This window comes from Malurus melanocephalus, unplaced genomic scaffold, assembly GCF_030028575.1.
Source record: "Malurus melanocephalus ecotype Western Australia unplaced genomic scaffold, MMel_1.1 scaffold_441, whole genome shotgun sequence".
NCBI classification, from domain to species: domain Eukaryota; kingdom Metazoa; phylum Chordata; class Aves; order Passeriformes; family Maluridae; genus Malurus; species Malurus melanocephalus.
The window spans coordinates 231,050-246,317 of NW_026623673.1; the positions used below are offsets into that span (position 1 = coordinate 231,050).

The window sequence follows — 15,268 nt, forward strand, 5'->3', positions numbered from 1 at the left end:
AGTGATGGATGGAAAAGATGCATCCTTCCACTGTACATAGGAGCTGTCACTTGGAAGTCTCAGCACACATACACGTTGCTTTCAAAGCAGCTTTGCTACAGATGATGAAGAAACAGCAAGGACAGTTCAGTAGAAATWTGTCTTCTACAGAAATGGTTGTTTYGGAGGTCAGGATCAAACACCAACAAAATTTATCTTCTTAAAGGTGAGGGGCCAATCTCAATGGATTGAACAGCATCACTCCATTGATATCAGGTGAATATCACTGATTTATTCCAGCCCAGCAGCTGCCCTCTTATCTTCTACAAAAGGTGTGGACAGCAGAGACAAACCAAATTAATATCTTGTATCTCTGTTATCTTTTTGCCTGAGGGGTATTTCCTAATCTAGATTATCTCCTACYTTTTTGCTTAATGATAACAATCTTGAGCTCTGGGCATTTCTCTAAGGCTACTGATCAGATTGGCTCCCAGAAGTAATTTAGGCTGTAGCCTGGACAGATTTTCTGGTGCAGGAKGCCTGTACGATTTGGAATTTGGCAGGACTCTTTCCTACACATGATTTCTTTCTTGTGATGCTTCTCCCCATATTCAGTGGTGCCGCTGACAGTGAAAGAGAAAGAAACAAATGAAGAAGAGTGAGATACTGTTCCTTTAACATGTAATTTTCCTGGTCAATGGTTGCTTCTAGCTTTTTTTCTGTCTTGTTTCGGTTTTGTTCTTCATAACAGCCTCTTGTTACATAAAATCAGCTGCACTCATGGCCTTTGCATGGAATCCTTTCTCTCTAAATTGCACCTGACACTAGACAGATGTTACACAGATACAGCCAGATGTGCCTGCCTTTCACAACTCCAGAAGCCACAGCAGCGTGAGGGACAGTGCAGGGCAGTGAGCARTGGCAGAACCTCTGAAAGGCTCAGCCGGGATCAGCACCAGCCATAGCAAAATTTGATCAAAGGCTCAGGCAGAGCCTGTTTTCAGCTTTTTGGGGTGTGAGCAATTGGGTTGGCTGTCTTGCCTCAAGAGACCTCGTGCACACACAGCTGAGTCTGGATGGCTCTTGAGCGTGAGTTGGCTGTGCTCAGAGGCAACCACAAAAATTTTGAACAGTGGTATAGAGGAATAGTATCTGTATTATTTTAAGCTTTCAATGGGTTTGCAGAATGGAAGTTGAAGTCAGAAGTGAAAGAGATCAGTTGCAGTTTTCTCATTAAAAAATGAACCCTATTTCAGTGTCTCAGATGAAGGTATTAACAGCAGAGTTAGTGATGGTTTAGTCTTTTATTTGTCAATCACTTGCCACTTGAAGGTCAGAATTCCCATTTGTAGGTAAATATACTAGTCCTAAACTCCCTTTTCCCTGTCCTTTGACACCACCTATCTTTCTGTCCATCCATCCCTGTACAGGAGTGGGAGTGAGGGTTGGGCAGGACTTGGTGCAGGGCTGGATTGATGTACTCTGCCCAGGCTCTTTGCATCATGCGAGACTGGGTAGGTCTTGCTGGTGCTGAGTGAGGGAACATGGTTTGGAGCTGTGGGCACTCCTACTGAAATGCTGTAACATGCCTTTTTCCCCTTTAGGGGGAAAACCAGGCAGATTCTGTGGGGTAAAGGCCTTTTACTACTTTCATCTCACTGCTGTTAAGATTGGCCTCAGTATGTCCTGTTACAGTGAGTTTCCAGACAAGATGATGGTTTTCTGCATCCCCATCCCTTTATCCTGCATCACATTCCAGCTGCCTGTTACCCTGCAAAGGTATCCCACAGATTTTCTTTCCCCATCCTCCCCCTGCACCCTGTTTTTCCCTCGTGAGCTGGGCTGCTGATCCCGATGCTGACTGTGGAAGGCTGTTTTATTTATATGGCCTGTCTTACTCAGAGAAGTGGTCGATGTAAGGATAATCACGCCATTTCAGACAGACTGCTTATCTCACTGAAGCATAACAAGCCCTGACAGGACACAGAGGAGTGTGTGTGTTTGTGTGTGCTTGTGTGTGTGTGCTGCACACACGTGAGGCAGGGAGTGTGACGGACTGAACCGACGCAGTGTCCAAATTTGCCCATCCAGTCAGCAGGCTCGGGAGGAGCTGATTCCAAGCAAGGAGGCAGGAGTGCTTAGTGCTGATTTCAAATGCATCTCCTTCACATCTGTCTCTGGGGAGAGAAAAATTTGGTTAGAACCCTTTCTGTGTTCCCTCAAACCCCCTGCGCCTGCCACATTTGCTTCTCCAAGTTTTCTCCATCACTGGCTGAAATCATTTAAAATGTCATCATCTCTCTGCTGGTCCTAAATTGGCCATCTGATGTGGTTTTAATGCTCTATTTCCTATGCCAACCAGCCTTTAAAACACTTCCTTCCACTTGCAGGGCTGACAGCTTTACATCTAGGATGGGTGGTGTTACCTCAGAGCCCAGGATGGGGACTTGAATTCCCCTGGGTCTAATTTGTGTTGTGCCCAAGGGCACATCCCTTTGTTCCTGCCTGCTTGTCCACACCACAGGGCTCACAATGTCAGCCTGTTTCCACACTGCTGTGTATGTTTTGCTCTCAGCTGCCTCAGTTTGGGCATTGCGTCCGCTGCATCCCCACTGGGCTGGCGAAGGGCTCGACCCTTCTGTGTTTGCATCAAGCAGTTCCAGAAATTCCCACATAAGCAAAATCTTTTGCTGAAAGGTGCTTCTACTAAATTAAATTGAATCGCCTGTGTCTGCGCCCACCATGCTGCCTTTCTCTAACTCTCTCCAGCCTAAAATCCCAAAGTTGCAGGGGTTAAGATCTTTACAGGCTTCGTTTCCTCCTGGTTTACCTTACCTGCATGCACAACCTGCTGTTCTGCCCTGTTGCAGCTGGTGGCTCAGTTCAGATGTGTGAGGAAAACTCTCAGCTCCCTGGTTGCCTATTTAGGGCCTGGAGTGTGTATAGGCTGTAGGGAGGAAACAAATCCCCCTGGCCAGAGCAGGCAGCAGTGGTGCTGGCACAGCAGAGCAGCCGTGCTGCCCAAGGGGGTGACTATTGCTGCAGTGATGGAGGAGGGCAGAGACACTCGAGTGTGGCTGCCTTGCAGCAYGCCGCTGACTCGACCTGCCAGGGAGTCCTTCAAGCCCTGGTGCTTTGTCACAAAGGCTCAGAGCACCCGAGCAAGCCCCACAGCTCCCCGRGTGCTGCTCTCGCCCTGCATCCCTGCGTTAGGTGGCAGGATCCAGCAAGGTACAGGAGTGCAGGGAAAGCTGGGGGRAAGCCACTTCTTCTGCACTTCTCCTGAAAACTTTTGTAAACATATTGCTAATGGGTTTGAGGGAAAACCCACTGAAGAGTTATTTTACCAAATTTGGAGACTAATTTCARTCATTAAGGTGCAAAGCAAGGGATTTTAGTGCTGCTTTAAGTGTAAATCTCAAGGCATCTCCAAGAATCGGAGTCGCTGATGATCGCTCCTTGATTATTATTAGAGGTTCTAATCTTTCCAGTGGAAAATGAACAGAAATGACACCCTCTTGTCTCATATCTGTTGCTGATTTCTGTGAACTCTTCTTGTCAGGCTGTGCAAGGGAGATTCCTGTAATGGAAACATTCTTGGTTGTGAGGGGAAAGAGGGTTGAAAACTGTTTAATATTGCTGTTTGTTTAATTAGATGTTGGCATTGCTTACTCATTGCTGCAGCTCCCATCAGGCTAAGGGCATCCTCATCTTCTTGGAGCCTTTCTTTGTGTTTACTCTGGTGGCCAGTGCCACAGCAATGAAGTTGTAATCTCGGTYCACAGGAAGATCCCTCCCACCACCAGAGCCTTAACTATGTCTTGCAGGGTGCACATACCTGGCAGTGGTCTGTGCCTGGCATTACTCAATACCCAAACAATTCACACAGATGGGAAAAAAAAATACTAGAAAAAGAGCATGTGTGGTGCTGACATGGGATGTTTTACACCATTGGAAACAATTGCATGGCTAAGATTTTCCAGGTGGATGATGTTTTGGGGTTCTCTCAATGTTTGGGTTCCTAATGGCTCTGGTTTTTGGAAAATAGCCAATAGAGTGCCTTTGAAAATTGTCCTGTTGCAAATGTTTCATGCTGGGCTCCCTTATGGCTGTGTTTCCAACACTGAACACGTCCCTTGAAGGTCACAACATGGAGCAAGTGTGGAATTTCCTTTAGAAATAAACATAATTGCTGATTGCGCTTGGCAATGGGGAGTCAGTAGATGAGTTTGGTTGATTAATGGAGTTAGAACAAAAAAGCTTGAAAAAGGAAGAAACTAAAATCATGAGCTGCTTTTTTATTTGTTTGAAGAAGTTTCCCTGATACAATGCTTTCATTAGATTAGCAGGTAGGTCTCTTTGTGCAGATAGTAGGAAAGKGTGGAGCCACTGAAAGAACAGATTTCTTTTATCTCTTATTTATTTTCTTGAAATTGGTTCAAATTAAGTTAAAAAGAGACAAATTGAAGCTGAATATTGGGAAATGTTTCTTGATGTCATGGTGTAATAGAGCAGAAGAACCTCTCATGTCTGTAATAGAAATGTTGCTTGTGTAATTTATAGAACTGTGCAAAGTGGGGGAGTGCAGAGTCCAGGGGCTAGCCCTGCAGGCAGCTTGGTCACCTCTGCCTCTCACGGTGATGTGATGCTACTAGTGCCAGAGCAGATTTACAAAGGTAAAATCTACTTMATGCAACAGGATTGTGAATTGAAGTGAAATATATGAACAGGGGAAACTGTCAGAGTGCCACGGAGATGTCATATAAACCACTGAACTGTGAAATGTGTATTTACCTCCTCTTCCCTACTGTGTATTTCTAGATGGTCTGACAGTTAAGAAAACAATAGACCTGATTCTTATTTACAACAAAATCACTTTAACATGCTCTCACGATGCAACAAGGCCTTGAAATGAGTGTAGCTGTAATCTCAGTCCACTTACAGGTCGTCCCTTTTGCCAGAGTGGAGTAAAGAGGCTTTAGGATAAATGAGATTGAAGCCCAGACTGTTTAACTGTCCATTTGTACATCTGACRTGAGATGGCCCAACAGGAGTGCCTTGTGCAGAAGTGGGGGGGCCTTTCCAGACAAAGAGAATCGCTGATGTTGGCTGCAGGGCTGATGGCCCTTTAGTTTGGTCTTAGGCTTGACTCTGTCCTGAGGAAAAAGGACTTTCACTGGGCTGTTTCAGCATCCTTATCTATACTCCTAAGCTCCTTCACAGGATCGCTTTGGGTGCCATGAGGTGTGCTGGCTCTGATAGGGATAGACSTTGTCAAAGTACTGCTCCTTCCTCTGTTCTCCACGTTTCCCTAATCATTGCCTCAGTGTTTGGGCTGGGGGTGGCTGCCTCCACTGCTTCACCTGCAGGCCATCACTGTCCTCAAACGACATGCAAAATCTCCTTTGGAGAGTGAGAAAAGTGTAGGCTGTGGAGTGTGTCTACACAGCTGATTTCTATGGATCCCTCTGCCCTTTGAGGCAGGGGAAAACCAGGGACTGTGGGCACTTGTGTGTGTGTGACTCTTCGATGTGTTTTCAGGAATTCATTGAGAGCCAACATCACTTCCTTATCCCAGTCACAAAAAGGGACAATTGCCTTGCCTTGCCTGAATATCCCAATTCCTGGAGTAATTGTCCCGTTTCTCACTGCCTTCCTCTTAGATTTTCCATTGTTAGACTGTGCTCCTACCCTCCTGATGTGAGCTGAAGAGAGGAGGCAGGCTCTCATTTAGGTTTGGTTTCCAAGCACTAATGTTCTCCTTGTTCTTTTCTCTCTCCTGCAGGTACCTGATCAATGTCACCTTTGAAGGCAGGAATTTGTCRTTCAGTGAGGACGGATACCAGATGCATCCCAAGCTGGTGATCATCCTTTTGACCAAGGAGAGGAAATGGGAAAGGGTAGGATATGTTTAGTAATTCTCAAACTGTGTCAGGGAAGAAGATGGGGGAAGGCTCCAGGCAAATAATCCCTCCCCACTTTTCTGTRCTTCTTACCAAGGGCTGGCAATCTGCTTCTTGTATCCTGGACCTCTGGTATCTCCAATGCCCAGCCTGCTGTCTTTTCCATGCGGGATGCCATTACGTTCTTCCATTAGTGTGCATGAAAAATTCATCAGTTTCCTTTCTGTGGCCCCTGAACATAACTTTTCCGGCCTTTCACAGAAGACACCTCCTCTGTGCCATGAGTCTCAATGTCTGTGACAGAAAATGTTTCTCTGTATGGCTTGGAGGCAGTGAAATTCTGTGTGCTGACTGAGTGATTGAGCTGCAGCCACACTTAGCAAGTAATGCCWCTGTTAACTCTGCTTGGTACATCTGGCCAGTGTCCCTTGCAATGGGATGGTGCATTGAGATGTGAATGTGAGATCATTTTTAGTTGTTCAAAGATCCAAATTTGCATATTTTGGAAGAATTTGCCTGTAACCCAAAGCACCGTTTTAGAAATGGTGTGGATTTCTGAGTTAGTGAGAAGTTTTGATTTGTTTCACCTCCCACATAAATGTCAGTGGCCCAGGCTCAGAACAAGCATTCCCAAAGGGTTTCAATTGAAGCAGAGAGGGTAGTTAGAGGGCTAAGAAAAGGAGATATAAAAATATTACGGGAGTGAGAAGTCAGGGCAAAGGAAGGAGAATTCATCAGAACACTTGGCAGATAGGAAGCAGAAGTTGGTCTGGATGCAGTCACGTGTATGGCTTAGAAAAATGCCCCTTTGTCCCATGATGCACAGAAAGCTTTCTCTCCCTCCCAGCTTGTTCTCTGCGTGGACTTGAAAGTGGCCTGCTTGGTGAAAGTGAGGAAGAAATTAATGGGGAAATGAGAATGAAATAGGGACCTGTCAGGAGAAGTGTGTTCAGAAGAGAGCTGTGGGAACAACTTTTGAATGAGGCAGAAGAGCAATCGCATTAGTACCTGGTGGGCACTGGGGTCTCCCAATAGTTGCAGAAGTTTGGGAAGAAGGTTAAAGGCCCCAGTTTGCTCCTGGTTTACAGGAGGACATGTCTACCTCATGATCTTGGCACTGTGCAGACCAGATGAGGGTGTTGGGAGAGTTAGAGGAGGTCTCAGTGGGCCAGCAGTGTGAGGAAATAAATGGCATGGCGTAGCATGTGTGGACAAGTCTTGGGCACAGCTGAAGGCAGGCTGTCCAGATCCTGTACAGGGTGTGGGCACGCAAAGCTCAGGCTGCAGACACCTCACATCAGGCTCAGTCCATCACTCAGCTTCACTAAAGCTTACCAGGAAAAGTGCAGGAGGGTTTGTTCCTAGTTGGCACCAAAGTTGTTCTCATAGGGAAAAATTCCATTGTCTCAGAAGGAAAATGAGGCAGTAGCAGCATGAATACTCCTGGGGATTATTATCAGGGCTGGCTGTGGGAATCTGTTGCTGGAATGCTTTGTAGTCTCTGGGGAGGCACAGCTAAATAGTCCTGTTTTTATCTTGCCTGTCACATGCTTCACATGTCACACCCTCAGTGAAGGCTTGGTGGCTTCCATCAGGGATTAGAAGGGTTGTTCAGTCTCTGAGAGTGTGTCTGTGGTCTCTCAGATGAACCAGACAATTTGTGGAAGGGATCCTGATGGTCAGGCGTGTTGGGATTGAATATGGGATCTGCTTGAGCTGTCTGTGTGGACTACTTGGCATCCATTAAAGCAAAACAATCCTTCATTTCATAGGAGCTGGGGCTGGGCTGAAATGGTGCTACGATGGTATATTAGTGGTAAGAAAAACACATTGTACTTCCTGGACACAAATGTTTTGTCTTGAAGTGGGCGTCTTGGCTCAGAGAGATCAGATTATTATAATCAAACTSTGAACTGGTTGAATTTTACTCTGGCAGGTTATTCCTGGAAAACACTGAGAATATCTCCAACATGTTCTGATTACAGACCAAAACCTTTTATACCTGGTCATGCTCTTTTTCTTATTTTTTTCCATTCAGCAGAAATGCAAACATTTAAATATAAGTGTGAAACAGAAATCTTTGTGGCAAAGAGTTTTGTTCCATGTTTGCAGACACTCAGGCAAAACAGTGCTGGYCCTTAACAACAGCTCCCAGGCAATGCCACAGTACAAGCCGCAATACAAGAAATGATTAATGTATTTTTGGCACGTAATTCCAGTACCTTTGTAAGTGCATTGCTTAGGAACATCATCCAGATTCTCACTAATTTTATGTAACTTAGCAAGGTGCTTTGTCCTGGCAACTTCCAGRCAAACAGGCAGTAGGAGCCACGACATGAAAGGCTCCACTGATTGGTCCAATTGTTGTATTCTCTATAGCACAATCGTTAACTACACACTGTTATTTTTTAATCTAATGCTATGCCTGGAAGGAATATCAAGAGGTCACCTAGTCCCTTCCTGTGCCCAAGGGAGGGTTCAACTGAAATTATTCCTGACAGATGTTTGTCTCACCTATTCTGAGAGACCTTCAGTGCTAGAAATCCCATGGAATCCTGAGTCAATCTCTGCCATGGCTTCTTTCTCCTTATCCTGCTAAGTTTTTCTAATGTCTAACCTAGATTTCCATGGCTGCAGTTTAAGCCCATTAATATTTTGTGTCTCCCTAATGGACAAATTGTTTATTCTCTACCRCTTCTTATCTTCCCTATGTATGTTTGAAGGCTTCTGTTGTGTTGTTTCCCAGTCATCTCTGCTGTAGGTTAAACAAGAATTTGTTCAGTCCCTCTTGGTAGGTCATGTTTTCTAATCTTCTGATCATTTCTGATAGTCTCCTCTGGATTTAGTAACATAGTTTGCAGCTCTGTACAGCTTGGTGCATTTGATTAGTGAAAGATGGCAAATGGATTTTGAGGGTATGTCTCRTGGAGCAGAGCTATATAAAGATATGTTTTAAAATAGGTATGAAATCTTCCATTTTCTGAGTAGCAAAGATCCAGGTAGTGACTGAACTGTTTCAGGATTTCAGGTCTCTGAACTCTTTTGTGATTTTGATKTTTTAATCCCAATTTGGGAATAAATATCTTCAAAACCTCACCAGTTATTTCAGGAATTAATTTTTCAGAGGAGCTGCAGCTGCCCCCAGACTGTGATGATGATAGACTTCCTCATGARTCCTTCAGACAAACTGAAACCTTGTAGGGCTGACAATCATGAAAGAACAAGAGGAGAAACCACTTTCTACAAAGGGGCAGTAACCTGAACTCTCCTGCTCATCTTCATGATGAGTGATGATTCATCGTGATAAGCCAATGTGCTACATTTCATTCGCTTCTCTGTACTCTGCTCCTTGGGGCAGAAGGCTGCATGCCTTTCCTCACTAACTCTTCATCTGGTGAGTAAAGCTCTTAGCTTCACTGGCCAGATAGCCTAGGTGTGTTTTGGGTGCCTAGAAGCCCCTGTTGTATTTATCATAGAGGTGCAGGTATCCAGATGGAGGTAGTGGGGGAGGTGGACTCTTATGCCCCATGAAGGGCCATGCATCAGTGCAGTGACCAGTGGGGGCCAGAGGTCTTGCAAAGTGAACCACAGGCTCAGTACTACACTAGGTTTTGTGTCAGTGGGTTGTGATACTTTGTGTGGGAAGAATTTTTACCCAGTATTTTTCTTCACCATTTGCCTTTCTCTTTGGCTTTCCTGCAATCCCACATGTGATGAGGACTTAATTCTGGGTTTATGAACCCTTTGTGAGAGCTAGCAAGTGCTGCTCTCTCCAGCTGTTGGCCACATCCTCCTCTACTGAGCCTTATCCCACTAGCTCCCTGCCAGCAATCCTGTCCCATTGGCTCCTAGCTCTTCCCATGTGCTTCCTCACTTTCCCCCAGCAAACCTGGGCACAACACAAATGTTATAAACTGAGGCCCTCTTTTGGATTCTTTCTCTACTTTAATTACTAGTAAGTTTTGCATCACCTCTATCACTAGGTTGTGCTCAGCCTCTCCATTTTGCTGATGCTTGTCTGCTTCTTCTCTTAGGGGTTTCTCTGGGGATTCAGAGCACCTTTCCTTGAGGCTCATGACACCAACTTCTTGTGCCACCCCACAGAGCCCTTGGATTAGCGAGCTCACTCTGTCTCTTACCAGCCCTGCCCCATTAACTCCTCTTCCTGTTCTGGACCAGCAAAGCCCCAARTGATGGTTTTGGTCAGGGTGCCACTACAAACTGTCTTAGAGGACAGATGGGAAACTTATGTTGAAAGATTCATTCTCCCTGCTGCGTGTGCTAATCCTCTGCCCCTGTCAACCTTCACCCCGTTCAGCAGATAAAATGTTTGCCTGCTGCTGGTCCTATAATTATCAGCATTTGACTTTTGAACTCCTCAGCTCTAGCAGAGTCTGTTCTGCTTCCTCTAGCCATCGGTGTGGCCATGACTACAAATTCCCTGGCAGCCTGCTCTTAGCCTGTACCCTTACACCATAGCACGCATTAGTGCTCCCTGGGAATGGGGCCATTTGCTGTGACATCCTGTCAGCTGCCTCAGTGCCTGTGGCCTTTCAGGACTTCCTAATGCTGCAACAGGGTGGAAAATAGTGCCACTACTCTCTGCCACATGGGCTTTCCAGAGATGTGTTCAGCCTCGATCACAGTCTGCATAAGATGAGTTTGTGGACTTCTGTGACCCTGTCTCCAGCTTGGAGCAGAGCACTATAATGTCCATCCATATCTGGGAAGGGTTCCCTTGGGATGGGGGAGGGAGAAAGGGAAGAGGATTTAGAAGAGAAGATTGAAAAATAAAGATTTTCCTTATCTAAAGAAAATGAGGAAAGAGAACAAGATAAATCTTTGGACRCCTAAATGATTGTTGAAAAAAGGATATAATGATCAGCTGCTTTTTCAAKCCCCAGTAGAGAGAAAGAAGAAGATGTCTTGATAAATTTTCAAGCAGTAAGATTCCAGTTTAGATATGTAGGGAGCTGTCTAATTATTGGCGTGGTGAGACATGGTGAGGCTCATTTGCTGGTAGAGGTTCATTTGCTGGAGGACACRGAGTAAAATATCCGACAGTGCAGGATCTCAATCTATCTTGTCCTGCCTCAGAGCTGGTGCAAGCAGTAAGTGATCTCTTGTGGTTCTCTGCCAGCCCACATTTCTGTGATTAGATGAGCAAGATGAACCTGAAGTGTCTCATAAAAAGCTGCTAATTTCATAGGAAAGAAAACCTGGATTATGGACAAGCTGATCAGCAAAAACTTCAAGCCTGGTCCAGTGAGGACATAATTTCCTCAAGCTTCTACTGCAAACCTTTTGTCCAAGCAGGGACTTGGCATGTGAGGGTTATTGTGGATGGCTGCAAATGAAAGGTCTTAYGGAGGCACCTCCTGAAGGCTGCACCTTTGGGGAGCTGATGAACACCACAGAGATGCTGAAGAGGCTGTGGCATTTGATGATGATGCAGCCTTCAGGCCTGATCYCAAGTCTTTATGTGCATTAAAAGAAATATTCACTGTCATCTCTTTGTATGCTTCAGTGTCCCAGTGGCAGAAATAACCTRGGAGAGGAGGAAGAGGACTGAAAATACAGATCAGTATTCTTGGCTTTTAGTAATGGTCAATGCGGTACTGACCACTCCGTGAAGAATCAATATGAATCATGTTATCCTATCTGTTATATTGCTTAGCAGAAGGAATGATTTTGATTTTTWAAAAAAAATTCACTTTCTTAGAGAATAAAAGCCTCCTTCGAGAAGGCTTTTTAAAAATAGAAGAGGAATCAGAATGTAGGGTTGCGAGGTGAAAACTGCAGCTGTACAAATCCAAGCCTTCTCAGAAGGCCCTCCCCTGCCYTTGGAAAGATGACTAGATTGTTTGAGACAGTTTCTTCCTCGTGTTGTCTGGTGCCCACCTAAGCAAATCTTTCTGATCACTTACACATGCATGCACATGTATGCTTGCCTCCATGGGGCAGAAGTTACTGCCTTTGGTCAGGCTCTGCTCTGTGTGTGTAGCCCTGGCAYCTTGCCTGTGTGTCCAGGGAGGAAATTATTTTTTATTCCACTGACTCCTTTTACAGTGAGACAAGATTGGATTGTTTTTGCCAATCAGTCTTGTTTTGCTAATTTTGCTAATTTTGCTGTGTACATGGGGATTTATGACTCATTGTCCCTGGGGAGAAATGGCATAGAAGTTTGTTTAAACCTACTCAGAGTAAGTGACTGATTCTGTTCCCACAGAACCAGTTTTTAGAAGGATATGGCTTCTCTTACAGCAGAGGGACTGTTCTGGATTCAAGCACATATGGCTGAAATTAGAACGGGAGTCTGTATGTGCATTTTCCCCCTTATTTTTAAAGTGTTCTTTCTCKACATGTCTCCAAGAGACCATGATTTGCTGAATGCCTTACTTCTCATTAGACATCAGGCTTGCATCAAAGAATACATATTTTATGGATATCCCACTCCCAAGTGAGTGTCCCTTAGATACCTGATGTAGGTCACATCTGATGGGTCTGTTTATGACCCTGATTCAATCAGACAACCAGATGGCTTTATTTGTGCACCTATGCTGCGCTGCCAGGATTTGGCCTTACTTCTCACAGTTGTCCAGGAGCTGACTSTATGAATTTGAGGCTTATATGGCCACCTGAATCCTTCACTGACTCCTAAGGAGAGGGGCATATTCAAGTGCCACACAAAGCCTTCCTTATCAGATGATAAATGGAACAATCTTTCCGAAAAAGCCTTCTATGTAAATCTTGCAGACATGCTGCTCAAACTGKTTTTTTGCTGGGTTACTGCACCCTCCAATAATGAACTAGTCTAGCTCTTTGACCAAAGAGGATGTGTTGGGTGTCTCTTCCTAAGCACTGCATATTATGTCATTATAAACTGTTCGCTCTCTTTGCTTCTTGCTGAAGCAGTTCCTGACTTTCTTTGCTTGAATTTTGGARTGTATTTGTATGATTCATGAGCCTGCAGAAAAATATTCTGGCTCTTCTCCACCAGACCCTACTCCCTGGCTACTGGAGGGAATTCTTACATTGAARCAATGACAGCTTCTTGGAGAGACCTTGTCCTCTTATGCAAATTGCATATTGGAATATCTGGAGATCTTTATTAAGCCCAGGCTGTAGTTAGAATGCCTCTTACCATTTTTGTGCTGGTGTAGCTGATGAGGGTGATAGTAGCCATCTGACCTTTCCTAGGATTGCCAACCCATCTCCTTGCACGGGGGATCCTGGAGGATTGTGCTCAGTGTCTACTGATGTGGTAACAACATCCAGCCACAAGAGAAGACTGCACTCACCTTTGCTGAATTCCGGATGAGAACTCTTGTCTGGGGCTTTCTCTCGGCTGAGAGAGGTGCCTCCGTGACCCTTTGCCACGTGTATATGCAGTCACCTCTTGCACATCACCATTGCTGCCCCCAGCACCCAGTTACGGGCTTGGGGCTCTGCTCTCAGCAGGGAGCTGAGTGAACACTAACAAAAAAGGTGGCTCCTACCCCAAAGTGCTTACACTTTAATTAGAAGACAAAAGGTAGCAGATGGGTACAGATGGACCAACGGGGGAGTACAAGGGAACAATCAGACAACATTAGTCAGCATGGTAGGCAGCGCGCTTTACACACCAACTGCCTGACTCTTTTGAAGGCTTTGATAGGCAGAGTTATAACCAGCAGAATTATAACCAGCTTTGTGCAGGCTTATGGGAGCCTCATCCAGAGTGTGAAGGGCAGACAGGAAAAGCAGTAAAGGTGCTTGGACAGSTGCAGCTGAGAAGGTGCAACAGCTCAAAAATACTTGGTGCTGCTGGAAAATTTCCAGTCTTCTTAACATCTGAGGGGATAATCCTAACTTTACAGAGAACCGAGAAAGCTCTGGTAAGGCCACATCTTGCAATGCAGCACAAATTCCCWGTGCAGGGCTGGTGTGCTAGTGCTCCACATTGCTTCTGCTTGAAACCCCATATGCTTGCTGACAGCTTGGAGATTTCCATTGTATGTCAGATGCTGCTGTGTATCTGTGTTCCTTTAATCATGAGYGTTTCATGACTGTGGGAATGTTTTATTCCAGCATGTTGAAAATAAACATCCATATCATGACGCAGGTGATAGCTGACTTCCTGTGGGAAGATGAACTTTCAGGCATGGGTACAGTAATTACATATTCCTATCACAGCACAGTATCAGGGATCCATCCATTATCCCTGATCTGTCCACAGCATYCTCAAAAAAACCCCAAACCTAAAAAAAAACCTCACACCAGGAAGGGTTGTTTGATTTGGTCTCTATTTTCAAATGTAGCACGAGAATGACTTTTTTCCTTAAATTCCATGTAGAAGTGAACTGGCTGAGGTCACTTGGCTTGTTCAGCCTGGTGGAGAGGAGACTGAGTGGAGACCTCATAGCATYGACAGCTTYGCAGAATCACAGAACATTCTGAGTTGAAAGAGACCCACAAGGATCATCAAGTTCACCTCTTTCTCACGAGGGGAAGTGGAGAGGCAGACACTGATCTTTTTGCTCTGTGACCAGTGACAGGACTCAAGCAAATGGCATGAAGCTGTGTCAGGGAAGGTTTAAGCTAAATATTAGGAAAAGGGTCTTCACCCAGAGGGTGGCTGGGCACTGGAACAGACGCACCAGGGAAGTGGTCACAGCACCAAGCCTGACAGAGTTCAAGAAGCATTTGGGTGATGCTCTCAGGCACATGGTGTGATTCTTGGGATGGTCCTGTTCAGGGCCAGAATCTGGAATTCAGTGATCCTTGTAAGTCCTTTCCAGCTGAGGATATTCTAAGATTTTATGATTCCATGACTATCAGCCAAACAGCAATTGCTTCATCTGTGCTATGGAATGTAGGTTATGTATCTTTCAATAGTGCATAAATACACAGCATAGCCACTTTCACTTTCCCTTGCTTTGTGCCCAGTCATATACTGGAAAGCAAGGAATCACACAGGTGCCACTGGAAGAGGGAGTTTATTTCCTGTTGCTTTTGGTGGCCAGACTGTGCCGTGAAAAGGCGGCATGGGGATTTAGGCAGCTTTAAGATTTGAAATGCATAAAGMGATGAAGGCACAGAAAGCAGCCAACCAAACTGAGTCTGGAGAAAGCACTAGMAGAGCTTCAGCTGAAGGAGACTCACAGTGAGTGAATGTGCCCCCAGTGCCTGAGGGTGTGCTTTCATCTGTTCAGTTGCATTTACTTGAGACTGTCTCATGTCAACGACATCTTTGCTTGGCCTGTGAATCCTTTGCTTTTTCTATTTTTACGTTATCTGAATGTTATTAACTGGAGGCTCTGTTTTCCTTCCATGGGGCTTGAGAGTAGGGAAGTGCTGCAAATTCATAGGACCCTATGTTTTTCTATCTTTTGCCTTTTTCTTTC

At 45.1% G+C, this 15,268-nt stretch overlaps 1 protein-coding gene across 1 annotated transcript in view; it reads left to right on the forward strand.

The window, feature by feature from the left end:
- GRIN2B (glutamate ionotropic receptor NMDA type subunit 2B) overlaps window positions 1–15,268 on the forward strand; it is a 200,620-nt gene that overhangs the window by 121,472 nt on the left and 63,880 nt on the right. The window contains exon 4 of the mRNA XM_057380256.1: window positions 5,765–5,879. Coding sequence (XP_057236239.1) covers window positions 5,765–5,879 — 115 coding nt within the window. The remainder of the gene's footprint in view (window positions 1–5,764; window positions 5,880–15,268) is intronic.